Source organism: Pelophylax lessonae (genome assembly GCF_965119305.1).
Source record: "Pelophylax lessonae genome assembly, chromosome: 8".
Taxonomy (NCBI): domain Eukaryota; kingdom Metazoa; phylum Chordata; class Amphibia; order Anura; family Ranidae; genus Pelophylax; species Pelophylax lessonae.
This window is the reverse complement of record NC_138775.1, coordinates 106313398-106335352: the sequence shown is the minus strand read 5'-3', so window position 1 is coordinate 106335352 and position 21955 is coordinate 106313398. Positions and strand designations below refer to the sequence as shown.

Below are 21955 nucleotides of genomic sequence, written 5' to 3'. Positions count from 1 at the left end.
ACCTGGCTAAGTTTAGCTTTTGGGAATTATGTTCTTTTCTGCATTTTCCCACCCCTCATGTGAATACTGCTTTGGGACATCCTAATGGTTAAGAAGAATATGGAGCCGCGTCTGTCAATGAATGATGGAGAAAACTGTTTTTTTTACTTAACGTAAAATCCTTTTCGCTGAAGTTCATTAACAGACGCAGCACCCGCCCCTCTATATATATATATATGTTTTGTTGGGGTTATTTTCTTCTGACACTGCTTGCAACAAAACTGAATGGCTATAGCAGAGTGAATGGATGTATACCCCCAGGGGCTCACCCATAGATTCCAAGAGGACCTGGTCTGGCAAGCCACCAGTCGGCTCTTCCAGACTTGCTGCCTCTGCTTTAAGGGGCGGCTTCACCCGTATCTGGGGTTGAAGGACTTCTTCCGGATCCATGGACCTTCCTGGTACAGGAAAAGTGGGTCCACAAAGTTATTCAGTCAGGCCACGGGATCGAGTTCGGTCTGGTCCTCCGGAAAGGTTTTTTCCCTTCCAACCTGCACTTGTCCCCAGATCCCTTAGGGGGTCTCTTTGGGACAGTGCAAGACTTGTTATTTCAAGGGGTGATTGTTCTAGTTCCGACTTCGGAACATTTTCAGGGGTTTTTACTCAAACCTCTTTACAGTCCCCAGGAAGGAAGACAAGGTACGTCCAATTCTGGACCTCAAGGTGAGTACGGAAGTTCTGCATGTAGTCTATTCACATGGTAGTGGTGTCCCTACATCGGGGTTTTCTTCTTGCTTCTATCGACAACAAAGATGCCTACCTGCACATTCTAATATGTGCTGGTCATTAGTGCTTCCTCCGTTTTGCCATTGACTAGGAGCATTTTCAGTTTGTGGCGCTGACCTTAGGTCTCAACTCCGCACCTCGGGTCTTTACAGGAGTGTTGGCCCGATGCTGGCATTGTTTGAGTCAGTGGGAGATCCGGGGTACTTGGGTACCTGGACGATCTTCTTCTGCGAGCCGAGTCTCCGACTGCTCTGATGGACTACTGGAGATTGCTCTGCAAACTCTGAGGGAGTTTGGTTGGATCCTGAACATTTAGCAGTCTGCTTTGGTTCTGTCCATAAAAAATGGCCTATCTGGGTCTGACTCTGGACTCCGGCCTCAGCTAGAGTGTTTCTTCCCTGGGGAAAACCTCCAGACATTGCAGGAGGCAATTCAACTTCTGTTGTTCAGCAGAGGGTTATTCCTCTGGGCTTGCATGCGTGTGCTGGGCCTGATGGTGTCCACCCTCGAGGTGCTCTGTTTGCACAGTTCGACACAAAATCTCTGCTGCAGAGATTCTGGTGAAATGGGTCAAGGATCCACGGTCTCCAGAGGTGGCTTTGCTCTCCGGCACTTCGACAGGGAAAATTCTTCTCCCCGTGTACTGGATGATTGTACGGATTCCAGCCTGTCCGGGTGGGGAGTCGTCCTCAGCACAGAGGTGCCCAGGGGGTCTGGACTCTTGCAGAGCCCAGATTGACGATTAGTGTAATCCGAGCGATCAAACTTTGGCTCATTGGATGATCTTCTTCAGGGGTGTCCTGTATGAATTCATTCGGACAATGCCACTGCCGTGGTCTGTCAATCACCAAGGGGGCACAAGAAGTGTCCTGACGGGCTCGGTAAGTAGCAGGCATTCTAAGGTGGGCTGACTGATTCGTTCCAGCCCTCTTAAACTTCTGCCACGACTTCTGTGCAGGATTCAGGCAGAAGGAATTCCAGTCTTTCTAGTGGCACCAGACTGGTCTCGCCAGTCTTGGTATGCTGATCTGGTACGGCTGGTCACCGATGCTCCTTGGGGACTTACTCTCAGGGACGTTCTGCTGTCCCAAGGACTAATATTCCATCCTGCTTTACAGTAGCTGGCTTTAACGGCTTGGCTGTTGAACGCCAGGTGCTGAAGAATGGAGGTTTGTTTGAATTAGTGATTGCTACACTGTTAGAAGCTAGGAAATCTGCCTCTAGGAAGATCTACCATCGTACATGGAAGACATACATTGCATGGTCTGAGTCTTTTGGGGTTCATTCTCGCTCCTTCTCAGTGTATCGGATCTTATCCTTCCTTCAAAGGGGGGTTGAACAGAAATTGGCCTTGAGTACCATCAAGGGTCAGGTATCGGGTTTTGGCAGTCTTATTCCAATGACCTTTGGCCACACACTTCCTGGTGTGTACCTTTTTCTTCAGGGTGTCCGACATTTGGTTCTTTAAGTGCGATCTCCGTTGCCGCCCGGGAATCTTAATGTGGTGCTTTCAGCTCTACTGAAGCTTCTTTGAAAATATTCAGAAGGTTTCCCTGTTTACGTTGCTCCAGAAGTTGGCCTTTTTTTGGTGGCGATCACCTCTGCATTCAGGGTGTCTGATCTGACGGCGTTATCCTGTCGTTCCTCTTATGGTGACTCACAAGGATAAGGTGGTGCTTTACCCCGTCCGTCTTTCCTTCCTAAGGGGGTTTCCTGACTGTAATTTGAATGAAGACATTGTGTTGCTTTCCCTGTGTCCCAGGCCTAAACATCTAAAGAAAATTGCCTTGCATGTTTTGGATGTGGTCTGGGCAATTAGGGTGTACCTGGCAGCTACGGAGTGTTTTAGGAAGTCAGACTCTTTGTGCTCATAGACAGACCTCACAAAGGGTTGTCCGCTTCTTCTGCGACCATTTCCTGATGGAATAGACGGTGGTTCAGGCCTATTGCATTAGGGGTCTGGTTCCTCCTCTCCCTGTTTAGACGCATTCTACTAGGGCGCTTAGTGTCTCCTGTGCTTTCAGTCTTCAAGCGTCAGTAACATAGGTTTGCAAGGCGCCACCTGGTCGTCGCTGGACACTTTTACAACGTTTTTGTTTAGTGATTGTGTTGGCATCTGCGGATGCTTCTTTTGGCCACAAGGTTTTGCTGGCTGCTGTTTAGAGGAGCTAGTCCTCTTTGAGGGTGTATTGTTTTTCGGGTGAGCTCCAGTTGTTTATGGTTGAGCTCTGTTAACTGGTTGGCTATGGTTAGCCTTGGGAATTTTTTTTCTGATGTTTTCCCACCCCTCATGTTTAACACTGCTTTGGGACGTCCCAATAGCTAAGAAGAATCAGGAGCTGGGTCCGTCAATGAACGAAAGAGAAAATTGGATTTTTGACTTAATGTAAAATCCATTTCTGTGATGTTCATTGACGGACACCGCAACCACCCCTCTGTGTAGTTGGCTTTGTTCTGACACTGCTTGTTATTAAACTGAGTGCCTATAGCTGAGAGTGGGTGTATACCCCCTTGACTGCCCATAGGCATAGTCAAGCTTTTTCCTGCCTAGTGTCCTACATCTGTAGGGGGCAGTATAACCCAATAGTTAAGAAGAATCAGCTGTGTCCATCAATGGACATTAGAGAAATGGATTTTACGGTAAGTCAAAAATCCAATTTTCTTAATTTTCCCAAGAATTGTGGGAAAAACGTGCAACTTCAAAAACTCACCATGCCTCTTAATAAATACCTTGGACTGTCTGCTTTCCAAAAAGGGGTCATTTGGGGGGGTATTTGTACTGTCTTGACATTTCAGGACCTCAAGAAATGAAAAAAAAAGAAAATTCAGTATATCAGGTGTGATACATTTTTTAATATTTTGCACCATAGCTTGTAGACACTTCAACACAGACTAAATAATATCCACTAATTTGGGTTATTTTTACCAAAGATATGTAGCAGTTTACACTTTGGCCCAAATTTATGAACAAAAATTACTTACTTGCATAATTTTATATTAGAAACTAAAAAAAAAAAAAAATTTTCTCAATTTTCTTTTACCTTTTTTTCACTTATGTCGATAAAAATAAATCTAGTGATGATTAAATACCACAAAAAAAAGCTCTTTATGTGAGAAAAACTATAAAAATGTTGTTTGGGTACAGTAGTGCATGACTGAGTATTTGTCAATCAAATTGTGGGAGCACTGAAAGCTGAGAATTGGCCTTGGCAGGAAGGGAGTGAAAGTTGCGTTAATATATATTTACGCAAATAGGACGATGCTTGAAAATCCGTATCCCCTTCTTTTTATTCTACTGATCATGTGCTTACAGAAAATATATAGTTTTGGGGGTCTTTTACAAACTTGGAAAGCTGTATGTGAAAAATGAAAAACTTCAGATTTTTAAAGAATTTTTTGCCTATGTTCAATTTTCATTGTTTTGCAAAATGGCGCAATTTGAAATCTACAAATATTTGTTATTTACTAACTCAATACAAGTTTAGCTTTTATATTTAAAAGGAATTCAGCAGGAATTTTTTTAAATTTTCCGGGTTTGTATCTGCTAATAATGATTTTTAATGTATTTTCAATGTAAATATTGCTTTGATAAACATTTGCCCAAATATCGTGGGGCCTCAAAAATCACTAGCACCTTCATTTTATTCTACTGGTCATTTGCTTTTAGAAAACCTATGATTTGGGAGGTCTTTTACAAACTCTGAAGGGAAAAATAAAAAGCATTTGAAAAATTGCAAAAAAGGTGCGGCCAGCTGAGTTTAACCACCTCAATACAGGGCACTTAAACCCCCTTCCTTCCCAGACCAATTTTCAGCTTTTAGCGCTGTTGCAATTTGAATGACAATTGCGCGGTCATGCAATGCTGTACCTAAACCAAATTTGTCATTTTCCCCCCACAAATAGAGCTTTCTTTTGGTGGTATTTGATCACCGTCAGGTTTTTTCTTTTTTGGTGCACAAATAAAAAAAGACTCAAAAGTTTGAAAAAAAAAAAAAAGTTTTTTTGTTTAGGTTATAAAATTTTGTAAATGGATACGTTTTTTCCTGCACTGATGAGACACTGATGAGGAGACACTGATGAGGATGAGGAGACACTGATGAGGAGACACTGATGAGGAGACACTGATGAGGAGACACTGATGAGGAGACACTGATGAGGAGACACTGATGAGGAGACACTGATGAGGAGACACTGATGGGGTGGCACTGATATGCAGCACTGATGGGCACTGATAGGTGGCACTGTTGGGCGGCAATGATCGGCACTGATGGGGGGCACTGATGGGCACTGATGGGCAGCACTGGTGGGCAATAATGGGCACTGGTGGGTGGCACTGATAGATGGCAATAACGGCACTGGTGGGCAGCACTGATAGATGGCATTGGTGGGCAACACTGATAGGGAGGGCACTGGGGGGCTCTCTGAGCCCTGTTTGCCATCCCTGGTGGCCATAGTGGGCATCCCTGGTGGTCATGGGTGGGCATCCCTGGTGGCTTAGTGGCACCCCTCCCCCCCCCCCCAGGGCTGCACTGGTAATCAATGTTCTGATTACCAGCACAGACCCCCCCTGTGATCAGTGAGTAATTAGAAATACTGATCACCCCCGCAGCAGCACCGATCCTCTCCTTCTCCTCACACTGACAGGATCTGTCAGGAGGAGAAGAGATCGAAGCCGTTACAACGGCTCTATTTACATTACATGACGGCTGTGATTGGACACAGCCGTCATGTGATCAGGAGGGCCAATCACAGGGCCCTCCTGCCGAATGATGTCGCTCTGTGTCCGTCGGACACAGGCACATCGAGATCGCGCCGCTGCCCGTGCCCGCGGCGGCGCGATCTCTCTCCTTCTGAAGGACGTTCCGCAACGTCCATTCAGAAGGACGAGACTCCCGCCCGGCCGTATATGTACTATGGCCCGGGTGGGAGGTAGTTAACCACTTTACCACTAGAGCATTTTGCTGTCTTACGTCTGGGCCACTTTTTGCGATTCGGCGCTGTACGACTTTAACTGACAATTGCGCGGTCATGCGACGCCGTACCCAAACAAAATTTACGTCCTTTTTTTCCCACAAACAGAGCTTTCTTTTGGTGGTATTTGATCACCTGTGCGATTTTTTTACTTTTTGCGCTATAAACAAAAAAAGAGCGTTTATTTTGAAAAAATAACAATATTTTTCACATTTTTTTATATGAAATTCCCCCCCAAAAAGATGTAAAAACCAATTTTTTTTAAAAATTTTTGGCCAATTTGTTTTCTGCTACCTATGTTTGGTAAAAAAAAATCGCAATAAGCGTATTTTGATTGGTTTGCGCAAAAGTTATTGCGTTTACTAACAAAGGGAAAGATTTTTGTCATTTTTGGTGTGTTTTTTTTTAACGAGTAATGGCGGCGATCTGCGATTTTTTTTTTTTTTTGCGGGACTGCGACATTGCGGCGGACAGATTGGACCCTTGACTGACATTTTTGACACTTTTGGGGGTACCAGTGACATTACTGCAGTAATCAGTGCTATAAATATGCACTGTTACTGTAAAAATGACACTGGCAGGGAAGGGGTTAATTTTATTGGAGAGGGAGGGGTTAATGTATGCCTGGTGCTTACTGACGTGTGGGGGGGGAGGGGACTGAGTGAGACAGGGACAGATCGGATGTCCAGCTATGCTGAACAGTCCGATCTGTCACTCCCTGTCACGGAGGAGATCCGCCCGCTCTGTTTACACAGGCGGGCGGATCTCCAAACTGGATTCCCCGACGATCGGGGCAGAGCAGCGGCGATCACCGCTGCTCCTCCCCTGGCCTGACTCCCGCTGTGAATGAAAACAGCGGGAGCGCGCCTCCGGCGGCGCGCGAGCGCCGCCTACACGGGAGGAGTCTGGCGACGTAGGTCTACGTCGTCAGACGGGATCGTGCCACTTTGCCGCAGTAGTACTCCGGTACTCAGCGGTAAAGTGGTTAAAGGTGAAGCGCAGGGCCTGGCAGCGAAAATGTTAAAGTAATTGTAAGTAGAATTTTTTTATTTTTTAATGGCAAACTTTTCTTGCTTGCTTTGTGATTTTGCACAAAGCAGCCCTGATCCTCCTCTTCTGGGCTTCCCATCCGGAGCTCCTGGCTTCTCCACACTTCTGAGTGCCCCCATAGCAAGCCACTGCATTTGTGCAAGCTCAATTGTGAGCAGCGCTGGGTGCGTCCTTTGACAAACGACCTGGCTCATTCCCACCCCTGTTCCTCCTCACTGGCTGAAATTGACAGCAGCCAATGGCTCCCGCTGCTGCCTTTGAGCTAGGTAAGTATTTAGGGAGGCCTGTGAGGGGGGGGGGAGCAGAACTCAGAAATATTTTTAGCCTAATGCATAGAATGCATAGAATGCATTAAGGTATAAAATATTTTACCTTGTATGTTAAATGTAAAATGGGCGCTGTAAGCTATAGCCGATGTTGACTTTGTTGTAAATATTTTTTGAGTCGATTTCAACAGAGACAAAAATTTTAATATTTCTTAATAATAATTAATTATTAATAATAATAATTTTTTTTTTCCAGAATCAGAACTGTTCCCATCATCCCTTGGAATTAACTGTTCCAATAACAGTTTAGGAGCTGCTGCACATCTCCCTTCAGTGACCTCTACCATGGCTCCTGCAGCTAACCATTATTTTACTGACTGTGATGTAATTGGGGATGAGCTGGACTCATTTCTGGAATTGGAAATGGTGAGAGGATTATTTTTTTGTCTGGACAATGTAAGTCTTGAAAGCAATTTAAAATTGGTTACATACATTGGCTTGAAAAAGTATTCATACCCCTTTAAAGTGGAGTTCCAGCCTTTTCTGTGTTTATTAAAAGTCAGCAGCTACAAATGTGTAGCTGCTGACTTTTATAAACACACACACTCACCTGTCCCACGGTCCAGCGATGCGGCCGCCCGAAGCCTCGATCCTCTCCCTCTGGTCTCGTCGGCGCCAGCATCAATGGTGTGGGCACCTGGCTGTGACAGTTTGCGGCTTCACAGCCGGCTACGCACTGCGCATGCGCGAGTTGCGCTGCGCGTCTTGATTGGCCTGGCAATCTTCTGGAACCACTGACATGTCCCAGAAGATTGCAGGGAGGGAGGGGGAGAGGAGAACTTCCGCTCAGGGCGCTGCGGCGCTCCGAGCAGAAGTGGGTACCTGTCAAAACTAGGTACCCTCTCCCCCCAAAAAAAATACATGCCAAATGTGGCATGCCAGGGGGTTAGGACTACCTAAAGCGGAAGTTCCACTTTTGGGTGCAACTCCGCTTTAAATTTTCCACATTTTGTCATGTTACAACCAAAAATGTAAATGTATATTCTTGGGATTTTATGTCCTAGACCAACACAAAGTGGCACATAATTGTGAAGGGAAAGGAAAATGATAAATGGATTTCAAAATATTTTACTATTAATATGAGCCAATAAAAAAAAACAAAAAAAACAAATCGGTCCTGGAGGTCCAACTTCACTGACTGTATAACAAAAGCCACAGATTTGGCAATAAGTACAGACACTTCTCTAGAGTGACTAGTGTAGGTAGAGTGAAACACCCAGCCAATCCACGGCCTCCTCAGTGCACGCTGTAAGGAGCCAACAACGCATGTTTCAACCAATACAATGATATCTGCACATTGGTTCTTTAAAAAATACAGTATGGCTCACCCTTTCCCTAAGGCCACGAAAAGTTCCAGGTTAACAATTTGAAAGGCACCATTTGGAGGGGACAAAGTAATAATAAAGACAGACGGCAAGGGTGAACCACCAAGACAGTGGAGCCCAATACATGTCAAGCAGCATAAAACTAAAACAAAGCATATTAGTGGCATATGCTAGTGCACCTTCAGTGTTATTCCAACTGTTGTTAAATAAGTGTAGGCCTGTACTCTGAAGAACCAAAAATAAAATAAAAAAAAATGAAAAAAAATTGAAACCCTAACTCACTCGGCTCTACACCATCCCAAGCATGTACAAACCTAAACCCAAAACCTTGAAACTATTACAAGTAGAAATCCCCAGCACACACCCTGGACCTTCAAAAAGGTGCAGAACTGTGGCTGGGGCGCTAGACTTGCAGCATAGCAACTAAGAGCAATGCTTTGAAGATGATAAAAAAAAAATAAAAGAACACAAAATTCTCAGGGGCGGTTACTTCTCTGAAAAGCGCTAAGAGATGACAGACCATATAACTAAGAATAGGTCTTCGGTTCACAGTTGTGATAATAGAGGAGTCTACCTATAATAAGGAGAAAGAGTCAGGAGCATCATTCCCACAAGACATCCACAGGGAGTTTTTGATGAGCCTCTGGGCAATGTACCAAAAAAAAAAAAAAACACAAATGACATAGAAGACACATGGAGGCCATAGGCCTCTCAGGATTCTAAGGAACCAAGTAAGGAGGCTTATTGAGGGCCAAAGCTTGTTAGTCAAAGGGGATGCATCCATTCACAGAGGTAGTAACCACGGACTAGCCAACAGCAAAAAATAACTCAAGCAAGTACATTCCGCGGTCCAGCTACTCCAAATCCAATTCAGGAGCCTCAAAAACTGGACTCAGTCGTCTACCTCCACCCGTAGATGTGTAGGATACAACATGGCATACTAAAGGTGGAGGGCACGCAAGTGCCTCTTAAAGCGGAGTTCCGGCCTCGAATACCTTTTTTAACTAAAGATACCCCTATAATACTAATCCATTGCCCTTTACAGAACCGCTATTCTCATACTTACAAGGTGTACAGTATTGGATTTTAGTCAAAATCTTACTTTTAAAAATACTGTCTGGGCGCGGCCATCTTGGATGTGGGCATCTGAAGCTGCAGTGTAATCTGCTGTGTCCTGCTGAGTAAGGTTAAACCGCCTTTCCTCTAGTTTTAGTGAGTGGCCACATGTCTTATTGTATTCCCTTTCTCTGAATAGTTTGTTCCTTATGCTAGGGTCGCCAGTACAGTATTTGTACATTGATATCATATCCCCCCTCAATTGTCTCTTCTCGAGAGAGAATAAGTCCAGTGCTTGTAGTCTTTCCTCATAGCTGATGTCCTCCATTCACCTAATTATTTTTGTTGCCCTTCTCTGGACTCTCTCCAGTTCCAGCACATCCTTCCTGAGGACCGGTGCCCAGAACTGGACAGCATACTCCAGATGTGGCCGGACCAGAGTCTTGTAGAGTGGGAGAATAATCTCTTTATTTCTGGAGTGAATCCCCTTTTTTATGCATCCCAGTATTCTGTTGGCTTTGTTTGCAGCGGCTTGGCATTGCATGCCACTGCCAAGCCTGTTGGTCTACTAGTACCCCCAGGTCCTTTTCCATCTTAGACTCACCCAGAGGTTTCCCCCCCCCCCCCCAGTGAGTAGCTTGCTTTCTGGTTTCTGGCACCCAAGTGCATTACTTTACATTTTTCAACATTAAACCTCATCTGTCATGTAGTTGCCCACCCCATTATTTTGTTCAGGTCCGCTTGTAAGGTTTCCACATCCTGCATAGAAGATATTGGCATGCTTAGTTTAGTATCATCCGAAAATACTGAGATTGTACTAGATATCCCCTCCTCTAGATCATTTATGAATAAATTAAACAGGATTGGTCCCAGGACAGAACCCTGGGGGACCCCACTTTCTACACCCGCCCAGTACTCCCCATTAATCACCACCCTTTGCACTCTCCCCTGGAGCCAGTTCTCTATCCAGGTACTCACCTTATGGTCCATACCTACCTTCCTTAGTTTGAACAGTAAGCGTTTGCTGGAAACTGTGTCAAAGGCCTTTGCAAAGTCCAGATACACCACATCCACAGGCTTACCTTTATCTAGGTGGCAGCTCATTTCATCATAGAAGGTTAATAGATTGGTTTGGAAAAAACGATTTTTCATGAATCCATGATGATTACTAATAATAATACCATTTTCATTACTAAAGTCTTGTATGTGGTCCCTTAACATCCCCTCCAAAATCTTGCAGACTACTGATGTTAGGCTGACCGACCCATAGTTACCCGGGATATATCTCTACCCTTTTTTAAATATTGGTACCACGTTGGCTTTTTTCCAATCAGCTGGCACCATACCCATCTGTAAACTATCCTTAAAGATCAACAATAATGGGCTGGCAATCACCTGGCTGAGCTCTTTAAGAACCCTCGGGTGCAAGCCATCCGGTCCCGGTGATTTATTTATGTGAAGTTTCTCTAGTTTAGTTCTAAGTCTATCTTCTGTTAGCCATGGCGGTACTTCCTGAGGTGTGTTATTTAGTTTGGCCTTACAAGCTGGGTTAGTGTAGCCCCCCGATTCTTTTGTGAAGACTGAAGAGAAGAAATTATTTAACACTTCCGCCTTTTCTCTGTCCTCTGTGGCCATATTTCCTTTGTTGGCTTTTATGGGGCCAATGTGTTCTGGCCTCGCTTTCTTACTGTTTATATACTTAAAGAATTTTTTGGGTTCTTTTTACTCTCTTTCGCTATATGTCTCTCGTGTTCTATTTTAGCCACCTTGATTTTGTCTTTAAATTTCTTATTACACTCTTTGTAATGCTTGAATGCTGCCAATGACCCCTCAGCCTTGTATTTTTGAAGGCCTTTTCTTTAGCACTAATATGCTTTTTTATGTTGCAGTTTAGCCACCCAGGGTTTAGTTTCGCTCTTATAAATTTATTTCCCTTTGGGATGCACTGGCTTTAAGTATGCTCTTGAAGCACTCCCATTTTTCCTCAATGTTCTTTCTTCCCAGGGTTCTATCCCATTTGATTTTTTCTAGCAGCGAGCGCAGTTTTGGGAAATTGGCTCTTTTGAAATTCAGTGTTCTTATATTACCCTTTATGTTTCCTATTACTATGATTAATACTGAAACTAATTGACCTATGGTCACTGTTTCCTAAGTTGCCCCGTATTTCTATATCCGTAAGCAGGTCTGTATTGTTGGTAATCAGTAGGTCAAGTACCGCATAGTTTCTTGTCGGTGCATTCACCACCTGACCCATGAAATTGTCCTGCAAAACATTTAGGAACTGCCGAACCTTGGCTGAATGCTCGGTTCCTTCTACCCAGTCTATATCTGGATAATTAAAGTCCCCCATTATAATGACATTTCCCATCCTTGCTGCCAATCCTATCTGTAAAAGGAGGTCCGCCTCCCCCTCCTCCCTCTGGTTGGGGGGCCTATAGCATACGCCCAATATTACCTTCCCCACAGTGCCTTCCCTTTGAAGTTCTACCCATAGGGATTCTACCTCGTCCATAGCTCCATTATTATCATCCCTCATATTTACCTGTACACTGTTCTTAATATACAGACATACCCCTCCCCCTTTTTTACCTTCGCTATCTCTGCGATAAAGGGAGTACCCCTGAATGGTCGCCATCCAGTCATGAGAGCTGTCAAACCAAGTCTCTGTTATCCCCACAAAATCGAAGTCCTCCTCAAACAACAGTAGCTCCAGCTCTCCCATCTTGTTGGTCAGGCTTCTGGCATTGGTATATAAACCTCTTAATTTTGACCGGTTGCATATATCCTCATTTGATGTTTTTAGGCTGCTCTTGAGATTTTTCCCCATACCCACCCTGGGTTTAGGAGCTCTGAACACCCTACCGCTAATGTCCCCATTTGTGCCCTCTGAATCTTGCTTTCCACTGGCTAATTCTACATCTGTACCCTCCCCCCATCACCTAGTTTAAAAGCTCCTCTAACTTTATGGTCATCTTCTCACCCAGTACGGCTGCACCCTCCCCATTTAGGTGCAATCCGTCCCTACCAAAGAGCCGGTGGCCGACTGAGAAGTCGGCCCAGTTATCCAGGAGCCCGAAACCCTCCTTACTACACCAGCTCCTCAGCCACTTGTTAACTTCCCTAATCTCCCGCTGCCTCTCTGGTGTGGCTCGAGGTACAGGTAGTATTTCTGAAAATACTACCTTGGTGTTCTGGGAGTTCTTCCTGATTACAGCCTCCTGGGAGTGATGACAAACAGCTCCCAGGATGCAATGCAAAGTGATGTCGGTGGCCGCGGCCACAGAGGATGGAGAAGGAGGAAGTACAATCAAAAATGCCCTTAAAATAAGGTAAGGGACCCCCGAAAAAAATCGAAAATGCCAAATTGTTCATCAGCATAGTGAGCACTCCAGGAATCACTAAAGTTGCAAAATAGGCCGAAACTCCACTTTAATCTCCTGGAACCGGGATCTCTGCTGCTGGACCTCGCTGGAAAAGTCAGGTAACACCGCCACGTGACCACTTCGGAATGGTATGTTACCTTTTTCTCTAGAGAGGCGAAGAATCTTGTCACGGGGGATGGGGGGGGGGGGGGGTCGTGCAGGGATGCGGTGTGCTCTCTCCACTGCAAACATCAGAGAAAGGCCTCATGCCCATGGGCCTTCATGAGAAGATGGTTGCACCTGCGCAGGCGATTCTCCATATCGTCTTGCTTAGAATGCAGAAGCTGTAGTTGGTAGATGGTGTGTTCAGGCTGATGTGCATTGTTGGTTTTCCACCACACACACAGCGTTTTTGCTTTAGGCCAAAAAGTTCAAGTTTGTTCTTATCAGACCAGAGAACCTTCCACGTTTGCTGTGTCCCCCACATGGCTTCTCGCAAACTGCATGGGACTTGTAATGTCTTTATTTAAACCATGGGTGTCCAACCTTTTGGCTTCTCTGGGCCACATTGAGCATAGAGAAATTTTCCCGGGCCGCATATTAAATATATACTATAGTTAAGGTATACAAGTAATAAAACGCTGTTGCGCCCTTACTGCGCCACCCCCCCCCCCACCCCCCACACACACTCACTAATTTAACACAACTAGAGGATGATCACATGAAATGGAATCAGTATACAGAGGTTTACTTCTGAGAGAAAATAAAGGAACACTCTAACCACCATGACCATGTCAGTGATTTGAAGTGGTCATGGTGGGAGGAGTCAGGAACACTGCATATGCTGGGATACTTACAGTTATGTGCTGGGGGATAGTTGCCCCTGTAGCACCTATGACTTAGGCAGCCAGAAAATGGCATGTCATTATTCATACATGTATGAACAAGGACATGGCATATTATGATAAAACACAACTAATTATTAAAAAACATATTGCAACAATTTACACACGCTAATGCACATACCTTTTCTACTTATTTTGCAGACTGCTGGTGGTTACTACTGGTGGGTAATGCTGGCAGGTAGTGTTGGTGGGTAATGCTGGCGGTTACTGCTGACGGGTCCTTCTGGCGGTTACTGCCAGGACCAAAAGGCGATGGCCAGCAGGACCAACAGGCCACGGCCAGCAGGACCAACAGGCCACGGCCAGCAGGACCAGCAGGCCACGGCCAGCAGGACCAGCAGGCCACGGCCAGCAGGACCAGCAGGCCACGGCCAGCAGGACCAGCAGGCCACGGCCAGCAGGACCCGCAGGCCACGGCCAGCAGGACCCGCAGGCCACGGCCAGCAGGACCCGCAGGCCACGGCCAGCAGGACCCGCAGGCCACGGCCAGCAGGACCCGCAGGCCACGGCCAGCAGGACCAATAGGCCACGGCCAGCAGGACCAATAGGCCACGGCCAGCAGGACCAATAGGCCACGGCCAGCAGGACCAACAGGCCATGGCCAACTGCCAGCAGGACGCACAGGCCATGGCCAGCAGGACCCAAAGGCAATCAGGACCCACAGGCCATGGCCAGCAGGACCCACAGGCCATGGCCAGCTCCCAGCTGGACACACAGGCAGTGGCCAGCAGGACCCACAGGCAGTGGCCAGCAGGACCCACAGGCAGTGGCCAGCAGGACCCACAGGCAGTGGCCAGCAGGACCCACAGGCAGTGGCCAGCAGGACCCACAGGCCATGGCCATCAGGACCCACAGGCCATGGCCAGCTCCCAGCAGGACCCACAGGAAATGGCCAGCTCCCAGCAGGACCCACAGGCAGTGGCCAGTAGGACCCGCAGGCAGTGGCCAGCTCCCAGCAGGACCCACAGGCAGTGGCCAGTAGGACCCACAGGCAGTGGCCAGTAGGACCCGCAGGCAGTGGCCAGCTCCCAGCAGGACCCACAGGCAGTGGCCAGTAGGACCCGCAGGCAGTGGCCAGCTCCCAGCAGGACCCACAGGCCATGGCCATCAGGACCCACAGGCCATGGCCAGCTCCCAGCAGGCCCACAGGCAATGGCCTGCCCAGCAGGACCCACAGGAAATGGCCAGCTCCCAGCAGGACCCACAGGCAGTGGCCAGTAGGACCCGCAGGCAGTGGCCAGCTCCCAGCAGGACCCACAGGCAGTGGCCAGTAGGACCCGCAGGCAGTGGCCAGCTCCCAGCAGGACCCACAGGCAGTGGCCAGTAGGACCCACAGGCAGTGGCCATCAGGACCCACAGGCTATGGCCCGCACCAGACAACCAGACAGTATTGAAGGCTATTTACTATTTTAGGGTTACTGGGTGGGCAGGGTACGGGGGCAGGGTAAATGGGGTGTATGGGGGGGATGGAATGTAGGGGTTAGGTGGGGGTGTCAGGGTCTCTCACCTCAGTAATGCCGATTCCAGCTCCTTGCACGGCCTCCTGGAAGGTGATGACATCTTCCTCTGCCTGCCTCCAGTCCAAAGATTCTGGGAGTTTTATAAGTTCGCTGTTCTCATCTGTTTCACTGCTGCAGCTATCCAGACATACATGACCTGTCCCCTCGTGCCCCGCCTCTGCTCGCCTCAAGACTCTGGGAGTTGTAGTTTCCTGCTTCCTGATGCTCAGTTCTCTCCACCCACCGCCACCAAGAACTTGAGCACTGTCCGTACTACAACTCCCAGAATGCAGTGCAGCAGCAACTCAGCCAATCGGCGGCCGTGGCAGCCGATTTCCTCCAAAAAAAAAAAAAAAAAAAGATGTCAATAGACGGCGGCCGCGAGAGCGGCTGTTTTGAATAAATGTTAGCGGGTGGGAGACTGGAATTCTGCGCTGGGCCGCATTGCCAGCGGCTCCGGGCCGCAGGTTGGACATGCCTGATTTAAACAATTGCTTTCTTATTTCCGCTCTTCCATAAAGGACAGATTTGTGGAGCGCACAACTAATAGTTGTCCTGTGGACAGATCCACCTGAGTTGTGGATCTCTGCAGCTCCTCCAGAGTTACCATGAGCCTCTCGGCTGCTTCTCTTATTAATGCTCTCCTTGCCCGGCTTGTCAGTTTAGGTGGATTGCCATGTCTTGGTAGGTTTGCAGCTATGCCATATGCTTTTCATTTCTCTTACGTCCTCTGACAGTCGCCGCCCACTCATACAGTCTTCACTTATGGGTATTGACCTCTTATCCACAGGAGTAAGCTAGGCAGAAGATTTTGTTAGAAACATTCACAAAAGGCTTTGCATAGACACCTATAGGGGGCTGTCCCTCTGGTCCAATACCCCCCCTGCTAGCAGCATTCCCAATTCAGTTTTTCTTTTGCCTAGTTAGGAGTAGGCAGGCTTCCCTTAGCTGGGGCTACAGTCTCAGCCTTTTACTTCATTTTTTTATTTCTGCTAAGTACACTTATAGCTTTTTATTTGTTCCTGCGCTTAGTCAGACTTTGGAAGACTACTGCGTTTGCGGAGCTGGGAATCGGACTGGTTATCCTTGAGCCTTACGGAATCCCAGCCCGCCATCAAGCGTTTAGCAGGCTATGCGTATGCCTAGGCCTCGCAAACGACCTGTCCCTGTCCTCAGGGACAAAGCCAGTGGAGTGGCTACTTCGCTAGGATGTCTCAACTGCGGTACGCCGCGTGTTGCTAGCGTCCTGTTGGGCTGACGGCACCCCCACCCAGGGTGGGAGGCTTCCCATCCCACAGCGGCACCCACAATTTTCCTGGATCGCTGAGTACGGTGCTGCCCCTCTGTCCATATATGTCGGGGGTGTATGTGGGGCCTCTGTATGGGAATAGCAGTCTGTTTGGAGTCTGTGGTATCCCCCTCATGTCTGTATGTATGGTTCCCGTGTGTCCCTCATGGTCCCTGTGGGGGCGCTATTGGCGGTCATGCTGCGGTGTGGGGTGTTAGCGGGGGTCCCTGAGTCCCTCAGTAGTGCTTGTGCAACATTTGGGGGTACAGACTTGTGTGGGGGCCGCAGCGGTGTAAAAACCGCGGGGCCACCATTTTGGGTGTGGGCAGGCTGTTCGTCTTCATGTGAGGGCAGCAGCCTTTTTCCCTGTAGTGAATTGGCGCCCTTTCGGGCGCCATCTTTAGGGTGGGCAATTTAGTTTCCTATGTGCTCGGCTGCCATTTTCCCGAAGCCTCCCCCATAGACTTACATTGGCAACCATTTTCTTTTAGCTGAGTTCCATGTTCGGTCTCTAGCGGCGTGACATCCGTTCCTCTCTGCAAGCATTCTGATCGAGCTGGCAGCATGGTTTGTATGGATACACTTCTGGGGGGCTTTTCTGCTATTTTTCTGGGATAATATCTTTGCTGGCTGTTATATTCTTTTCAGTATTTAGTAGCACAGGCTGCCTCATTGCGGTGCTTTGCGGTGGGAACCGCCGCTACCGCTGATTTAAAGGGCTCCCTTACTGCTGCACTTGCGACTTTAGCGTCCAAGGTGGATCTGTTGATGTCTGAGCAGGCTTCTAAGAATAGAAACAGGCCTTCTCATTCTGATTCAGAGCTTGATATGGTTGCCATGGACAGTGTACCCCCTGAGGGGTCTCAGTCCTCTGTCGGATGGGGAGGGGGAGGGTGAGGACTCCCCCCCCCCCCCCCCCCCCATGGGTCGGCCAGAGAACGCGCTGCAATGTCTGTGCTCATTAGTTTTGTTAAAGATACGCTACATTTGGAGGATGAGCCCCACCCGCCGGGTAAGCGGTCTTCCTTCGGGACCCGCAGAGCCCAGAAGTCGGTTCAGGTATTTCCCTGTCCCGCCGAGTTTCATAAAACAGTGAACGAGCAATGGTGCAATTTAAAGCGCAATTTTGTAGTGTCTAAGCAATTTCAGTACCGTTATCCTTTTGCGTCTCCGACGGATTCGCGCTGGACTGTGGCCCCTAAGGTGAACCACACGGTTTCCAGGTTAAATGAGGCCACTCTGATGCCCACGGAGGATTCTCCGGTGTTTAGGGACCTGGGGGATAGACAGGTGGAATCTCTTACCCGCCACTCCTATATGGTGGCGTGTTCCTTGATTAAAACTATGTTCGCCTCAGTTATGGTCTCTCAGGCTGTGGAGGAGTGGACTAAGGTGCTCAGACGCACCCTTGTGGCTGTTTCCGCCCCTCCTGCTACTCTGGAGATGGTGGACCAAATTATTCAGGCTGTTTTATACCTGTGTGACGCGGCCTTGGATGAGGCCCCTTTAGCCTCACGCTTATCTGCAGTCGCAGTGATAATCCGTCGCATTGTGTGGTTGAAAAGCTGGTCGCCTGACCAGACTTCCAGGAAGACGGTATCTGACATCCCTTATGCATGGAATCGCCTTTTTGGGGACTCACTGGACGAGTTGGTTAAGGGGTCACTGGGGGTAAAAGCACACTGCTGCCCCAGGTGTCCAAGGGTAAGTTTTTTTCCGCGGTAAGCGGGGTCCTTCCTTTAAACCTAACCAGGGGTCCTTTTGTGACTTTAAGGCACAAGACAAGGGCAAATCCTTCAAGGCCTCTGGTGGCCAGAAGAAGCCTTGGGCGGGCAAGTCAAAAGCTGCCCACTCTAATGCGGCGACCCAGTCTGCCTCAACCCGATGGGGCGCCCTCACCCGTTTCAAGGGTGGGGGGACGTCTGCTCTGTTTCTCTGTCGCTCATTGACAGACGTAGTCCTCTTTGATTAATATCAAATTGGGTTATACTGCCCTCTACAGGAGTAGGACACTAGGCAGAAGAAAACGTTCTGGCCCCACCTTAGGGGCAGTCCCAGAGGGTATATCCTCTTCCTCTCTGCTACAGGAAATCAGTTTTTTTCTGTCTAGTCAGGAGTAAGGACCTAAGTTCCTTGCTGGGATCTTTGGTCCTGGCAAGATTTTTTTAGAAAATTTTTTCCTTTTTTAGGTAGTTGTTTTTCTCCAGTTTTCCTGTGAGATCTTCAAGCAAATCACGCCGGATCTGGGCGACGGGCTGGATGTTGAGATCCAGTGGTCACCCCAGCCGGCCTACGAGCGCGCGCAGGCCATAGCTCCGCGCTAGGTCGGCCGCGACACATTCAAGTAAGTATGCTGGAGCCGGGCGACGGGCTGGATGTTGAGATCCAGTGGTCACCCCGGTTCAGCCTACGAGCGCGAGCAGGCCATAGCTCCGCGCTGGGTCAGCCGCGACATAGTCCCACTGGACGGGGACTGACCCTGCGAGTTAAACGTCTCGCTTGGACGCCAAGGACCAGCAGAGTCACGGCGTCCGTATTGGTCGACAGCCCCCCACCTCGGTGGAGAGGGGTTCTGTTAAGAGAGGGTGCCCGTCAGTTCCGGTATGGTGAGTAGATGTTCCCCCTTCCCTCCTGTGGGGTTTTTGGGATACGGGCCCCTCTGTGTATGGTCGGACCTTTTTTGACATTAAGGTTCCCCCTCTAGCCTATGACATGTTGACAAATCTCCCTGTGATAGTGTGATTTGGTTTGGGAGCTGACACTCCAGCAGGCTTGGTTTGGGATCTAACGTTCCAGCAGCCTTGGTTTGGGAGCTGACACTCCAGCAGACTTGGTTTGGGAGCTGACACTCCATGAGGCTTGGTTTGGGAGCTGACTATTTGGAAAATACTGGCATGTAGGTAAAGGCAAGCACTTACCCTATGCAGAGGTGATGCAGGGATTACCGCCATCCTCCCGAAGGCCGCATTTGCAGGCCGCCGCCAGCCTTCTATAAACCGTCCGCAGGCGCCGCCAATCCTCCGGTAGGAGCCACACAGGATCGGCAGCCCGTCGCCATGTTGTTGTAGACCGCAGGGATCCCGACAGGACCACAGACGCAGGGTCTACACAGGCCGCCCGCAGGTCACGCAGGCCGCCATTTTGCCGTAGCCTGGTGTCTCCTGCATGGGGGCGGCCATGTTTGATGCACCCAGCTACCTCGAGGAGTAGCTGGGAGCGCCGGAAGGCGCGCAGAGGGGGCGGAGCCACTTCCCTTACCCGGGAAAGCTATCACAGGACTTCCTAGTCTGAATAGGACAACGCTGGGAGCAGTTTGGAAACTTCTCTGCATCAGGTGGTGAGCCCTTGGGGTCTCTCTCTCTCTGTGGGGGTCCAGAGCAGGTACGCTGAGGGGCGCTGTTGCGCTGGGGGGATTACATATTAAAAAAAAAAAGTAAAATATATATATATATATATATATATATATATATATATATATATATATATATATTTTTATTTTTCACATTTTTTACTGGCAAAGTGTCCTGGATTAGCGTGGACCCTGCCACACATATATCTCCACCTGATCCCCTCGAGGTGGCTGCAGGACCCTCCAGTTCCCCACTTACTATTGATGCATTTTTCAGCGGTTTTGGAGTCTTTTGTATCCCGGGTGGAAGTGGCCTGTCAGGGACGGGGCGCAAGGAAGCAACCCCCGCCTACCCCGTATTCATCTGAAACTCTGAAACTTCAGAGTCTGAGCCTGTCACTGCAGGTGCAGGTCCCTCATCTGGGGCTGGTATCTCGGGTACTGTCTCCTCAGACAGTGAGGAGGATGTTTCGGCATCTACCATAGCCCAAGAGGAAGCGTTGGTGAACGCACTAATTGTATCTGTCCGGGAAACCTTAAGACTGCAGGTTACACCGTCGGGAGTAGCTGAGACTGAGATCCCTTTTGGTACGAATAAACGGACCAAAATGGCGAAAGTATTTCCCTGGCCCAAATGTTTTGGTAATGTAATTAAGGAAGAATGGGGTCATCCAAAACGAACCCCTGCTATTTCCAAACGCATTATTAGGCGTTATCCGTTCAAGGAATCCCTCCTCAAGAAATGGACAGTACCACCTGTGGTGGATTCTCCAATTTCCTGATTGAACAAAGCTACGGTTATCCCATTGGAGGATGCTCCGTCCTTTAAGGATCCAGTGGATCGTAAGGTGGAAGCTGTGTCTCGCGCCATCTTTTCCTTGAGTGGGTCAGCTTTTAGACCAGTAATTGCTATTAGTCTGGTTTCACAAACTGTGACAGAATGGACCAAGTGGTTACGCCGGGACTTAGAGGGGAGAGACATCCCCCAGGCGGTATCAGATCTGCTGGAACAGATGATACAACTGCTACAGTTTGTCTGTGACGCTGCTCTAGACGCCACTCCATTGTTGGGGCGAGCTTCAATTTCAGCAGTGGTCCTCAGGCGTACACTGTGGCTAAAGTGTTGGTCAGCGGACCAAGGTTCCAAGAGAGCTTTGGCTAATCTCCCCTTTCAGGGGGAGCGCCTATTTGGGGCCAACTTAGATGAGATTATCAAGGATCTCACTGCAGGCAAGAGCACTTTTTTGCCACAAAGTACTAAGGGTAAAAGACCTCGTCAGAGACGGGGGCCTTCCTTTTCCGCTCATAAGAAATTTTTTCGCCCCACGGGCGACAAAGCAAAGCCCTCCAAAACTCCTTCAGGAGGTTTCAAGGGGCGCTGGTCGGGCAAACAAAAGTCTGGCTCTTCCAGACCTGAAGATAAGACTACTAAAGCCTGAAGGTGCGCCCCCACCCATAGCTGGGGTGGGGGGGACGTCTTCGCCGGTTTCCGGATCCATGGCTTTCCAGAATCCCGGACAAGTGGGTTTGCGAAGTCATACGGTCAGGTTACAAGATCGAGTTTCAATCACTCCCACCGGTGCGATTCTTCCCTTCCAATATCCGACTATCCCCAGATCGCCTAGAAGCTCTGCGGGGGGCGGTCACGGATTTAATGCAACAAGTAGTGGTGGTCCACGTTCCTTGGACAGAGTGTTTTCAAGGGTTTTATTCGAACCTTTTCACAATACCCAGGAAAGAGGGCAAGGTGCGTCCAATTCTGGACTTAAGAGCACTCAATTTTTTTGTCAAGATACAAAAATTCTAAATGGAGTCCATTCGCACAGGAGCGGCCTCCCTGCATCAGGGGGATTTTCTAGCGTCCATAGACATCAAGGATGCCTATCTTCACATTCCCATTTACACAGGACATTAGCGTTTCCTGCGTTTTTCCGTAGAAGAGAACCATTATCAGTTTGCGGTGTTACCCGTTGGTCTCACCTCGGCTCCCCGGGTCTTTACAAAGGTGTTGGCCCCAGTGTTGGCGCTGTTGCGACAACGAGGCATATCGATTCTAGGT

The 21955-nt window shown here is 48.5% G+C and overlaps 1 protein-coding gene across 1 annotated transcript in view; it reads left to right on the top strand.

The window, feature by feature from the left end:
* LOC309561587 (zinc finger CCCH domain-containing protein 7B-like) overlaps positions 1 to 21955 on the top strand; it is a 604923-nt gene that overhangs the window by 158539 nt on the left and 424429 nt on the right. The window contains exon 9 of the mRNA XM_082265580.1: positions 7309 to 7478. Within this exon, the coding sequence (XP_082121706.1) occupies positions 7309 to 7478 (170 nt within the window). The remainder of the gene's footprint in view (positions 1 to 7308; positions 7479 to 21955) is intronic.